This window comes from Sinocyclocheilus grahami, unplaced genomic scaffold, assembly GCF_001515645.1.
Source record: "Sinocyclocheilus grahami isolate Dianchi unplaced genomic scaffold, SAMN03320097.WGS_v1.1 scaffold462.1, whole genome shotgun sequence".
Classification (NCBI taxonomy): Eukaryota; Metazoa; Chordata; class Actinopteri; order Cypriniformes; family Cyprinidae; genus Sinocyclocheilus; species Sinocyclocheilus grahami.
Genome location: NW_015505641.1, coordinates 316,959 through 330,129, shown reverse-complemented (window position 1 = coordinate 330,129; position 13,171 = coordinate 316,959). Strand labels below are relative to the sequence as shown.

Below are 13,171 nucleotides of genomic sequence, written 5' to 3'. Positions count from 1 at the left end.
CCGCTTGTATATCTGTATACGCGAAGAAGTAGTTCCTTCCTCACATAACGAGATATCAGAAACGTCTTTAGTAACCATCGATCACCTTTAATAGGCCTTGTATCAAATGTTTCAAACAATTTTTATGCATGTGTGATTCTCTGGAAAATGCGGGTTTGTGTTGACAAAAATAATGTAAATGTAGTGCGTCCGTATTAATGCGCAGACGGGGAAGCTCAGCAGCTGTGTGTGTGTGTGAAGCGCTCTGAAACACCTCTGTGTGAGTGTTTACAAGACTAACTTACGCTTCCTTTAACAACCATGAAGTTTCAATACAAAGAAGAGCATCCTTTTGAGAAGAGGCGATCGGAGGGAGAGAAAATCAGGAAGAAGTATCCAGACAGGGTTCCTGTAAGTCGGTGTGTTGTGTGTAAACAGAAGCTAGCGTTAGCATTATGAGAAGCAAAACAAACAAGGAAAACGTGCAAGGCGTGATGTTTCTACGTGATTTAAACGATTCGTCCGTCATAAAAAACAAATAAATTCATCATGTGTTCATTCGCTGTCTGTAAGCACAAGTTACACGAACGTAAACACGTTTAGCTTTAGCAGCGCGTGAAGGGCGAAACTGCTGAAGGCCTTGTTGATCTCAGCGTCTTTATTATTATTATTATTATTCAAATAAAGTGTCTGCTCGTGTTATGCACATTTGAAATCACTCTTCAGATCAAATCTGCTTTGATGCACGAACAGATAAATACTCGTTAAGGTGGTTTGTGTTTTGTCTGCTTTAATCCTCAAGGCTTTATGGACAGATTGAGCTCCTGTAGTGTGCAGATGTGTGGATGGTCGTATTTAAATGGCATTTGTGAGGTAAAATAATACATTTAGGACCATGTTGAGGTAGTGATTCCTAAAATAGCCTCGATGGCCTTCAGTCAACATGTTTACATCCACAAGCTTGGCTTTGCTTGCCATTTAAACAACCAAACCAGTAAAGCAACAAAACTAGCAATCCTCTAACAATTAAATATTGCAGCAGTTTTAGTATTTTTCTTTCTTGCTGCTGTTTGAACCTGTTACTACCAAAAGAAGGTTATTTATAAGATGCTTTGTGGCATATAACATTTATGACGTTCAGTTGAATTATTTGAAACACTAATTTTGTTTTACAAATAAGATTTGAGACATTATGTTAATTTTGGTAACAATGGACGTTTTACATATGAGGAAAAACAAAACATGAATATATTTCCGAGAAGCAATGTAGTCTTAAATAGTCTTGGGTCTTATCTTGTTCCTCATCTGCAGCCTAATTATCAAAAATAGCACAGCTTCTCTCAGATCCTCTTTGCTCGGAGTCAACAAAAATCACCCTTTGTGGGCTCGAAATATGAAAGAAATGAGTGAAATTAATTGAAAGTAAACCAGCAGTTTATATCAGTTTCACCGAAGGCTAGATTAGGGGAATAGTTCACCCAAAAATGAAAATTTGCTGACCTTCAGGCCATCCAAGATATAGATGAAGTGATTAAGCATTGCTCACCAATGGGTGCCGTCAGAATGAGAGTCCAAACAGATGATAAAAACATCACAATAATCCACACCACTTCAGTCCATCAGTTAACATCTTGTGATGAGTAAAGATGCATGTTTGTAAGAAACAAATCCATCGTTTTAACTTTAAATCATCGCTCCTCGCCAAAATCCATAATAACGCTTCCTCCAGTGATAAAGTCCATCTCCTGTTGTCCTCTCACATCAAAATCCACCCACATACTGTTTTGGACTGTTTGTTTTTCACTTCTAAACAGTGGTTGGTCTGTGCAGATTTCTGTCCCGATGCAGACAAGAGAACGTTTTCACTGGAGGAGACAATATTATGGATAGAGGACTCATATTTTAGCCAAAAGCTATGATTTGAAGTTAAAAACGTCTTGGTGGATGTTTCTTATAAACACAGTTTTTCTCTTCACAAGACGTTAGATGGACTGGAGTGGTGTGGATTATTGTGATGTTTTTATCAGCTGTTTGGACTCTCGTTCTGACGGCACCCATTCACTGCAGAGCATCCATTGGTGAGCAAGTGATGCAATGCTACATTTCTGATGAAGATACAAACTCATCTACAGCTTGGATGGCCTGAGGGTGAGTACATTGTCAGCTGATTTTCACTCTTGGGTGAACTGTTTCTTTACCTGTACACTATAATTTCTACACTTAAAAGTGTTTGTTTGATTCTGTATTAGGTAATCGTGGAAAAAGCTCCTAAAGCCAGAATAGGGGACCTAGACAAGAAGAAATACCTGGTCCCCTCTGACCTGACGGGTAAGTGTTTTTACGTTTCTAAAGATGTTTTAATGATAATTTACAATCAGAAGAGCAAATGCTGTCAAAAGAAGATACGTTTTTGTTGCTTTGTAGTGAGCATTTGTATGTTGGCATAGTAAAACAAAACTGTAATTTTTTTTATAGTGGGCCAGTTTTACTTTCTCATCCGCAAACGAATCAAAAGAAGATATGTTTTTGTTGCTTTGTAGTGAGCATTTGTATGTTGGCATAGTAAAACAAAACTAATTTTTTTTTATAGTGGGCCAGTTTTACTTTCTCATCCGCAAACGAATCCACCTGAGAGCCGAGGATGCTCTCTTCTTCTTCGTAAACAACGTCATTCCCCCGACCTCCGCCACCATGGGCCAGCTGTACCAGGTATCTCTCTCTCGCCCGTCTTTCACTCTGATTGGTTTGTCCACATCAGTATCAGTTTGTTCCTCTTGTAATTACACTTTCTCACACACAGGAACATCACGAAGAAGATTTCTTCCTTTACATCGCCTACAGTGACGAGAGTGTGTATGGAGAATAGAGCCTCATCTCCTCTCCTTCTTCCTTTTAAAACAATATATAGACGTCATGCTGGCAGCCTAGCGCTCTCGGAACTGAAGTATCAGATGCACTTTTGCTTTCAATTGATCATATCTCCTTTGTGTTTTTATCATTCGGCCTGACATTCAATTCCGATGTTTATTAGCAGTTTTTCATTTTTCACGGGTCTTACCGAAGCTCTAATGCTATGAACATGCCACTGATACTGTTACAATTCGAATTGATTTCCGCTTATATGCAGTTGTGTGTCCATTTATAATATGTAGACCTTTCCTAGTCAAGCTCATGTCAAGTGTTTGCTCTTCTAGATGGTTTCTAACTAGCATGTGCAGTCCAGCACTCACTGGTCAGTCAGTCGAGAAATGGGACTAAAGTATATTCTGTTATCAGCGAAGTCGAATATGCTGTTGTTACCTTGGTTAACTTTTATTATTGTACCTAAATGAATGTAGATGGTAGATTTATTTTAAGTTGTAAATCGAAAGTGCAAGTTTTATTTGCAGTTTTGTTTTGTAATCTTGGTATTCAGTTGTATTTCTGGTACCCCTGACAATGACCATATAAACCAAATGCACACCAATGTTGTCTGCTGTCGTTTTATCTCACATCTGGTGAAATAAACGGCTATATTTAATATGGAAGCTCAGATGGAAACAGCTGTGCAATAATATTCATATAATTGCACTAATGTCAGCAGCTATAGTGTCCACAATTATAGAATCCTCCTAATTTCCTTCTGGATTCTCAATTTCATTTAACAGCTTTTTTTTTTTTTGGTGAAATACACAAATACATAATATATATACACACACACACACACACACAATATGTGTGTGTGGTGTGTGTGTGTTTTTTTAAATGCAATGTTGATAGTGTGACAAAGTAGTGTAAACTACAAATGAGCTACAGAACTACGACTCCCATGTTTTGTCTAATCTAATTTCCGGTTGTTTGGCTGTTTCAAAATAAAAGTCCGATTCGTTACTTTGAGAATCTTTTCATCTGTTTAACCAGTTCACGAATATGGCTGAATGAATTGTTCTTGAGTGACATTTATTTTAGTCAAATATTCGGTCATGCATAATATTCGATCATAAAGAGTAGTTAATAAATAACATCTTAAAAGCGACCTATGTTCATGCAAAAGATATTTTAAATTAATTCCAGTAATATTTAAGTTGAATTAAAGCTGTTTAGGCTTAACAAGACTTTATTTTATGAGCTGAAAATGACAACACGTGAAATTTCAGTAATTACAATAAATAAAAATTAGGGCAGAATGTCATGGACCACGTGATGACGGCATTACGCCGTGGCGTAAAAGAATCACTGAGTTGTGTTTGAACCGATTCTTTAAGATGAACCGAATCGCGGAAATGATTCAGACTTCCACGATGCCATGGAAACCCGACGCTTTCCTGGATTGACCATGTTATGAATGATCTCGAGAAAATAAGACACAGCATGCCTCACAAAGCAGTTAAAGTGGTCGTTGAACTCCACCTGAGGGCGGTGAGGAATTATTGATCATTATTATGCTTAGTGAGATCAACTGAACTGTGACTAAACAGGAACTAATTAATGCTGAACCAAATGAACGGACTCAGTATATCGGCCATATGTAGTGCAGACTGTTGTGTGTCATTCTGTTAGCTGGGAATATGGAGTTTAATCATATCTGAATTGTAGATAACCTGTCCAGGGGTGCATCTGCCAGCCAAAGATGATGTTTACATCAGTGTGAGTCTAATGAATAAATACAGGAAGGCAGAATGTCTTCCTGCAGTGTTTCCATTACTGATCCGGGAGAAAATCAGGTTTGAAAAGGTGGAAAATTCTGTCTATTTTTAATTAAGTTTTTAAAAAACCCTCTCACTGTTTTACAAACGCTCATCTTTCTCTCTCTCTCTTTGTAGATACTGAATTACGCCAGCGATCCTGCAGCAATAGCTGAATTCCTGCAGTGTGAGATGCTGCTTTTGTCTTCTTTCTCCTCCTCTTGTTCTCCTGTGTAATAATAATAAAAATGTACTTGCGTAGTTAAGGAACATCAAAGTTTTTAAAAAACCCTCTCACTGTTTTACAAACGCTCATCTTTCTCTCTTTGTAGATACTGAATTACGCCAGCGATCCTGCAGCAATAGCTGAATTCCTGCAGTGTGAGATGCTGCTTTTGTCTTCTTTCTCCTCCTCTTGTTCTCCTGTGTAATAATAATAAAAATGTACTTGCGTAGTTAAGGAACATCAGGAAAGCCTGCTCTCTTTAAGTACACTTAAGTGGCCTTTTATTTATTATATTATCTGCAAGTACATTTTTTAAAGTATACACTTTTAAAGGGGTCATATGATGCGATTTCAAGTTTTCCTTTCTCTTTGGAGTGTTACAAGCTGTTCGTGAATAGATGAGATCCCTGAAGTTGCAAAGACTAAAGTCTCAAACCCAAAGAGATATTCTTTATAAAAGTTGTCAACCATGTCTCGTTCGAACACGCCCCCACATGTCTACCTCACTGTGTGGGAAGCATTGCATAACTCCGCCCAAATGTTCACGCAGAGAAAGAAGGCGTATCTTTTATTCTCGCTGTATTCCCGCCGCCATGTCGTGAAGACGCTGTGTGCTTCGTTGGGAAAGTGAAACTACTTTGTTTGGTCTTCCAAAAGAGGACACAGAAATCAGTGGTTAAGTTGTATTTACAACACTGTTCCAGAACACTTCAACCCAAATATTCAGATGTGTGCAGCGCATTTTACGGAGGACTGTTTCCTGATCCTGGTAGAGTAGACTACAATGCCGGCTGTTCTGACTCACAGACTGTAAGTACGTTTTTTTATATTTAAAGGATTTGCCACTGACGATTCAAACACGCATTTTGAGCAGTGTAGAGTAGCACTTGTTGTTTGTCGTTTCTCCGATCACAAATGCAGACATGGTTGTAACAAAGTTCGTAAGTCGGGAAGAAGGAGGCGGGAACCGGCAAATGTTCAAAGAAAACTTTAATAATAAAATAACCACAAAATAGCGCGACAGAACCAACAGAACCAAAACACGAAATAAAATCCAGGCCTGGTCCTCTCTCCCGTCTTTCACTGTCGTCACTCCTCCTTTTATTCTTCCGGAGCTCCTCCGTGGGACTCGAGACCGGTGAGTGGTGCAGGTGTCGCTCATGATCAATTACTCCACCGGCTCTCGGCCCCGCCCCCACTCGTCACAATGGTTTTATGTTTACGCGGCGCGATGCAACGCAAACGCGTAAAAAGGGAGTACAAGTCATTATAATCCGTAATTATGTCCCCACTGGATGCAACAAATGCCTTGTTTATAATGGGTTTTAATGTTTTTGTCTCGTCGCTCCGGCCGGACAGGGCATCACAGTATGGTGAGGGGCGTAACATTTCCGTCACACGCTTGAGGTATTCGGCCAATCACAACGCACTGGATAGCTGGCCAATCAGAGCACACCTCGCTTTTCAGACCGATGAGCTTTGTAAAAATCGACGCGTTTCAGAAAGGCGGGGCATAGAGGAGAAACAATAATGTACAGTATGTGGAAAATAATGTGTGTTTTGAACCTTAAACCGCATAAACACATTTCATTACACCAAATACACAAAATAATGTTCTTTTTAGCAACATCATATGACCCCTTACACTACACTACAAGTGCACATTCAATACAATTAAGCACACTTCTGAGCTTATTATTAAAGCGTGTTTCTCCTCCTCTTCAGTTGAAACAGTGAAAATTGAACTCATTCAGTTGATTCCACCAGGTACAACTGATATTATTTCTCAGATATTACTAAATGATTCATGTTGCCGATTGAAGATAATGTTATTCCCTTTTACAGCTGGAGAAATACTGGCCAGTTTTGAAGAAGATGCTCGAAGTTTTCTTTTCCCAGAACCGAAGCTGGCCCCATCTTTCTCTGGAGTAGAGAGAGCCGTATTAATGACACGGCATCCCACTTTTCCTGTAAGTGCTTATTTATGTATGACACTCATTTATTTGCTTAACAACAGCAATAATGATTTAGTTTTTTGCATGATTAAAATTGGGGAAAAAATGGTCTTTATATTCACTGATTAATTTCAGGGAATCTCTCCAAGATTAGAGTTCTCCACAAAGACGACCTTCAGTGAAATCTTCAGTGATAATGACTTCCTGACTGTTCCTGTGGTAAAGATATCGATTCTGAATATAGATTTTTGGCTTGATTGCTTTTGAAGTTTTGTAAGATGCTTTATTATTATCTTTAGAGGGCAATGATGAGAAAAACCTCCAACAAGTCACAGAAACAGGGCAGCACCTCATCCCACCAAAGACATCTCTCTTTTGCTCCATGCAGTCACAGAGAATATCACGACAGAGATCAGGTATCAGATCCCCCCCCCCCCTTTTTTGACAGACAGGACAGCAGTATATACTTGCATATATGCCCTTGTGAAAAAGAAGTACACTTTAACATACTTTTAAAAAGAGTAAATAATATATTTTAAAATAGCATACTTAAGTCTGAGCTGACAGTTAATTGCATGTTATTTGCAAATAAATTAAAATGTCTTATAATTAAAATATATATCAAATGCATTTATTTGAATTTAAAAGTGTTTTTAACCCACTTAAGTGGGATTTAAGTACATCTTTATATGTAGTTTCATTATTACTTCTATTGTCTTTGAGATATGGTTCAGATGTACTGCTGAATGTATTGACAAGTATTTATGGTAAACTTAAAATATACCTGATTGTCATTTCTGTTGAAACCTGTCATATATTTGTTATCACAAAGTTGCAATTTGGTGCATTTAAAATGTATTCACTTTCAATTTAATATATTGAATAGCACACTACAGTTCAATTCTAATCAAGTACTTTACATGTGCTTTAGTATGTTAGTCAACACATCAAAATAAGTGTACTTCTTTAAAGCACGACAAACGATTATTAAAGCATAGTGAAAAAACAGTCATCAAAGTGTCTCTCTTTAAGTTCACTTAAGTGGTATTTTAATTCATTAATATTACAATATCTGCAAGTAAAGTTATTTATTTTTTTTAATATACTTTTTTTAAGATTTGAAGTACACTACATTAAAGATCCTGGTTGGTAGTTGTGTTTGTTGATGAATTAGTGATGGCCAGCAGAGGGCACAAAATCTTATTGTAGGATGAAGTTCATAAGACACTTTGATTCCAGTTCCTGAAAGTCTGTGTGTGTGCTTGACCCACTGTTGGTTCAGAGGTCACGTGGACGGTCCTCTTCCCATTATTCACCCGTCTCTGCCAGAAACTCCAGATTAAGGAGTCTGTCACCGCATCAATCAAAACAATCAGGAGAATCAAGTATGAACACTGCAACACTCTTTATGTAATTTGTCATATTGGTCCATGCTGTAGATCTTTATAAGATTTACACAAGTTCTCTGAAAGTTTAGGACATATTCTGTTTAACCAACCAAATGTTAATTGGTAAACTAAACGTATACTATTTACTCTTTTTTTTTTTCTTCAGGAGACCCAAGAAGAAACTATTCCAGACCTTGGGTTAGTTGTAGCTATATATTATTATTTGTCCCTCTCTGTATTAATAAAACAACTTAGTGCTGTGGATCGCCGGATCGGCTTTCACCGTGGACGAAGCAGAGTCCAGTCCGGGGTCGTCACATGTGGTTGCCGCAGGCATCACAGTATGGTGAGGGGTGTAACCTTTCCGTGACACGCTTGAGGTATTCGGCCAATCACAACGCACTGGATAGCTGGCCAATCACAGCACACCTCGCTTTTCAGACCGATGAGCTTTGTAAAAATCTACGCGTTTCAGAAAGGCGGGGCATAGAGGAGAAACAATAATGTACAGTATGTGGAAAATAATGTTTTTTTAACCTTAAACCGCATAAACACATTTCATTACACCAAATACACCAAATAATGTTCTTTTTAGCAACATCATATGACCCCTTTAAAGAGTACTCATGGAAATAATATACTTTAAAAGAATATACTTGTGAACAGACTGTAATGTTTTCAGACACTTAACTGTATGTTTGTTGCAATTAAATGAAAATGGATTATAGTTGAAATTGACAGTAAATCACTTTAGTGTGTTTTGTTGTTATATGTCATTGTGTATTTACGTCTATTGTCTTTGAAATATGGTTAAAGTCATGTATTTGAACGAACATGTTTGTAATGAAGTTGCAATTTATATCAGCATTAAATGTGATATTAAGTAACACTACAAATAAAATTATAATCAAATACATGTGCTTAAGTATGTTAGTCAACACTTATCAAAATAAGCATACTTCTTTAAAGCATGACAAAAGATTATTAAAACATAATGATTTAAAATGTACTTTAAAGTAAAACTTTAATTTAACATTATTACAATGTGCACTTTTTAAAAGTCTACTTGCGTGTGTTAAGAAGCATAGTCATTAAAATGCCCTCTCTTTAAGTACACTTAAATGGCTATTTATTTCATTAATATTATATTATCTGCAAGTAGTTTTAAACTGTACCCTACAAGTGCACATTCCATACAGTTAAGTGCACTTCTTTTCACAAGGCTATTACAGCCTGTACTTGGTTGAATATTTCATTATTTTACTCATGAAGATCTTGTTGCCAGACATGAGCCATTGCCCGTCATTATTTCAGATGGCTGATGAAGACTCTTCAGACACAGATGATCTCCTCGACTATGCAGAAGAAGTGGGCCGTCATCATTCCCTAAAGAGATATGAGGGATCTCCCAGCCCAAGACACTCCAGCATGGATCGCCAGAGGAACAATGGGTATGTTTGCGTCTGTGTTCCCCAGGTAGAGTTGCATGAATGGATTCGATTGATGTAGAACAAGCTCAGACTTTCTGCATCACATCCATGCCATAAAATCTGAAGAATAATTCATGTTCATAGCAGGATGAGTTGCCTTATACATTGGTTCAAGGGGTTTGTTCAAATCACTGACCATAAGTATGAGCAATTGTAATAGTGATGCCTTATTTTTTAAGATAAATGATGCTTTCTGCAGTTCTCTCTTGGGTTCTCCTGACCTGTGGGAGGAGGTTCAAGAACGGGTTCAGAACCTTTTAACATCTCCCAAAGCAGTTCATAGACTAGCCTGTGTGAGTACCACTCAAACACACACACTCCTGTTTCACGAATAACCACAGTGTAATGTCATGACGATCGTGGGGTGGATCATTCAGCCTCTGCCTCGGTTTTTGATGTCAGGGTGCCACTGACTCTGAGATAGACGAGGTATTGTCACGCAGATCTGTTTTGGCCCACTCATGCCCATTCTAAACACCAGCGTGTGCTATAAAGAAGTGGTACGTATATGCTTATATAATGGCCGGGTGTTTAAATATATGAACAGTTTTCTCATTCTGGAATATTTGATATTTTTCTGAAGCAATCCTGTGTGAAAAAGAAGCACACTTTAGCATACTTCATGTATGGAAATAATATATGTTGTACTAAAGTATGAACTGAATGTCATGTTTTCAGACACTTGCAAGTTATTTGCAATTAATTAATTAGTAGTAAGTAGTAAATACCGAGCACAGAATGAACAAAAAAATTGATTGATGGTGACATTATTGTGGCCTTTGACCTTTCGTTTGGCGTCCCTATGTTGGCCCATGACCTTTCATGTCTTCTGGGGTCTGTTTTGACCTTTGACACCTAGAGGTAGGGTTGGGCGATGTCTACAAAAGTGGCTTCGGACGATATCTACAGTGAAACATCGTGATGGACGATGACATTGGCGGCGGCGGGGGGTTAGGGAGGTGTGCCCGAAGTGTGAATCCTTATTAGGGAAAACAAATAACGATTCCTAACACCGAGCAGCGCGGCGCGACAAAATACTATAGAACCACTGATCTATAACAGAGATTCATTATATATAGATCAGTCTATAGAACTCATTATAATCAGTGATGCTGTCTACACTGGATGCGGCGCGGCGCGACATATCCCCGACAGTCAACTGCTGCGGTGTTCTATTTATGACGTGCTGACACAAATTTCAAATGATTTTCAACGGTCGCTTTGTCGTGTCCAGTGTCCAGTGGACAGATTTTAGCTGATGTGGCGCGACACGTCGCGTCCGGTGTAGACACGGTGTAACAGTTGCCCGTTACATTACAGTGCATAAAACACATAATCTTGTAAAATGTGAGGTAAGTACTGCAGCTCCATAGTATAAACAGAGTATGTGCGATCGCTAATCTCGAAAGTGAAAGTGAAACTAAAAAGCGATCGTGCATTCAAAAGTACGATGCCAGTTTCAATGACAGGTATAATAGTGGCTCCCTGATCCCCGAAATATATATGTAGTATAATTACCCAATGATATAACTGCGAGGAAAAATAATGAAATATATATTTTCCTCCCATCTCGTATTTATTACTTTTAGGGGTTCCGCCTACATTTTCTTTCCGAACACGGTATTGGGATGCGGCGGATTGTCTATCGGCCCAACCCTACCTGGAGGTTCCAATTTTGACCTTTGACTTTACATATTTGAACTCCCCAGGGCCGCCCCATATCTGTATAGCACCCGTTTCACAATCCCCAGAGATTTTGAAAGGTGAGCGTAACATGGGTGGTCAAGGTCAATCAGATTTTTGGTCATTCTGAGCTCAGTATTTACATCTTGTATTATAGTGTACATTTATATTACATGCAACTAGCTAAACGTTTTGACCCACTTAAGTAGGACTTAAATATATCTTTATAATTTCATAATTCCTTCTATTGTCTTTGAAATATAAAGTACTGCTGAATGTACAGACATGCATAAATGATCAAATAAAGTATACTTTATTGTCATTTCCGTTGAAACTTGTATGCCTTGGATTTGAATATATTTGTAATGAAGTTGCAATTTAGTACATTTTAGCAAGTAACAGTTAAAATTAAGTACTTTACATTTACTTTAGTATGTTAGTCAACACATCTAAATAAATGTACTTCTTTAAAGCATGACAACATATTATGATTATTAAAACTATTTAAAATGTATTTAAAGTAAAATGTTTGACATGACTATGAAGTGCACTTTTTAAGAAACACGGTACTTTAAGTGCACTTAAGTGGCCTTTTATTTAATTAATATTATATTATCTGCAAGTACAGTTTTTTTTTAATATGCTTTAAGATTTGAAGTGCCCTACAAGTGTATGTTTAATACAATTAAGCACACCTTTTTTGTGCAGAGGGTTGTACAGACTCAGTGGGTATTTTAAAGACTGTTCTTCTCTTTATCCACAGATGAAGCAGAGAACCGTGTGATTTCCTGTGGCATTGCATCTTTTTCCATTCAATTATGAGTGTGTTTGTATTGCAGCTTTGAAATGAAATAATACATTCCTGGTATTTTTGAAGCTTGGTGGTTTTAATTTTCTGAGTATAATAACATTGGCTAGTTAACAACATGCGTACGTTACGTTACACTAATCTGCCGAGTTTCTTTCAAACCGATGTGCAATATTGCACAGAGCTCCTTCTCATACACACAAATACGAAGAAAATCTATGGCAAGCCGTTTTAGCTTAAAATAATCCCAGGGTTACTCGTCGTAATTGCATTTTTACTAGCAACAATTCAATTAGAGAGCTCTACAATTAAATTCTTACTAGTAACAATGCCAGTTAGAGAGCTCTCTAAATCTATTTTAACTAGCGGGTTTTGATAACCTTAAAGTCAGCGTTTTCTGAGTATAATAACATTGGCTAGTTAACAACATGCGTACGTTACGTTACACTAATCTGCCGAGTTTCTTTCAAACTGATGCGCAATATTGCACAGAGCTCCTTCTCATACACACAAATACGAAGAAAATCTATGGCAAGCCGTTTTAGCTTAAAATAATCCCAGGGTTACTCGTCGTAATTGCATTTTTACTAGTAACAATTCAATTAGAGAGCTCTACAATTAAATTCTTACTAGTAAAATGCCAGTTAGAGAGCTCTCTAATTCAGTTCTTACTAGTAACAATTTCAATTAGAGAGCTCTACAAATTAATTTTTACTAGTCATATGTTTCCATTGACTTCCATTCATTTTTAATTACAGAGCTCTACAATTGAAATTTTACTAGTAAGTATTACAATTAGAGAGCTCTACAATTTAGTTTTTACTAGTAATAATTCCAATTAGAGAGCTCTATAATTACATTTTTACTTGTAAAAAAAACTAATTAAAGATATGCTAAATTGCAGAGCTCTTTAATTGAATTAGAGAGCTCTCTAATTTAGTTCTTACTAGTAACACTTGAATTAGAGAGCTCTCTAAT

At 37.4% G+C, this 13,171-nt stretch overlaps 2 protein-coding genes across 2 annotated transcripts; both read left to right on the top strand.

Moving 5' to 3' along the window:
- The first annotated feature begins 188 nt into the window (after positions 1–188).
- On the top strand, positions 189–3,445 carry LOC107552995 (gamma-aminobutyric acid receptor-associated protein). The gene is made up of 4 exons (XM_016235060.1): positions 189–390; positions 2,229–2,307; positions 2,570–2,688; positions 2,780–3,445. Exons 1-4 carry the CDS (start codon positions 301–303, stop codon positions 2,843–2,845), a joined length of 354 nt encoding a protein of 117 aa, XP_016090546.1. The 5' UTR covers positions 189–300; the 3' UTR covers positions 2,846–3,445.
- Positions 3,446–4,037: 592 nt separating this feature from the next.
- LOC107552994 (spermatogenesis-associated protein 6-like) lies at positions 4,038–12,268 on the top strand. Its single transcript, XM_016235059.1, has 13 exons — positions 4,038–4,377; positions 4,555–4,692; positions 4,782–4,830; positions 6,595–6,636; positions 6,715–6,839; positions 6,960–7,043; positions 7,124–7,240; positions 8,107–8,209; positions 8,379–8,410; positions 9,527–9,663; positions 9,902–9,995; positions 10,105–10,202; positions 12,149–12,268. Exons 1-12 carry the CDS (start codon positions 4,300–4,302, stop codon positions 10,174–10,176), a joined length of 1,071 nt encoding a protein of 356 aa, XP_016090545.1. The 5' UTR covers positions 4,038–4,299; the 3' UTR covers positions 10,177–10,202; positions 12,149–12,268.
- The last annotated feature ends 903 nt before the right edge of the window (positions 12,269–13,171 follow it).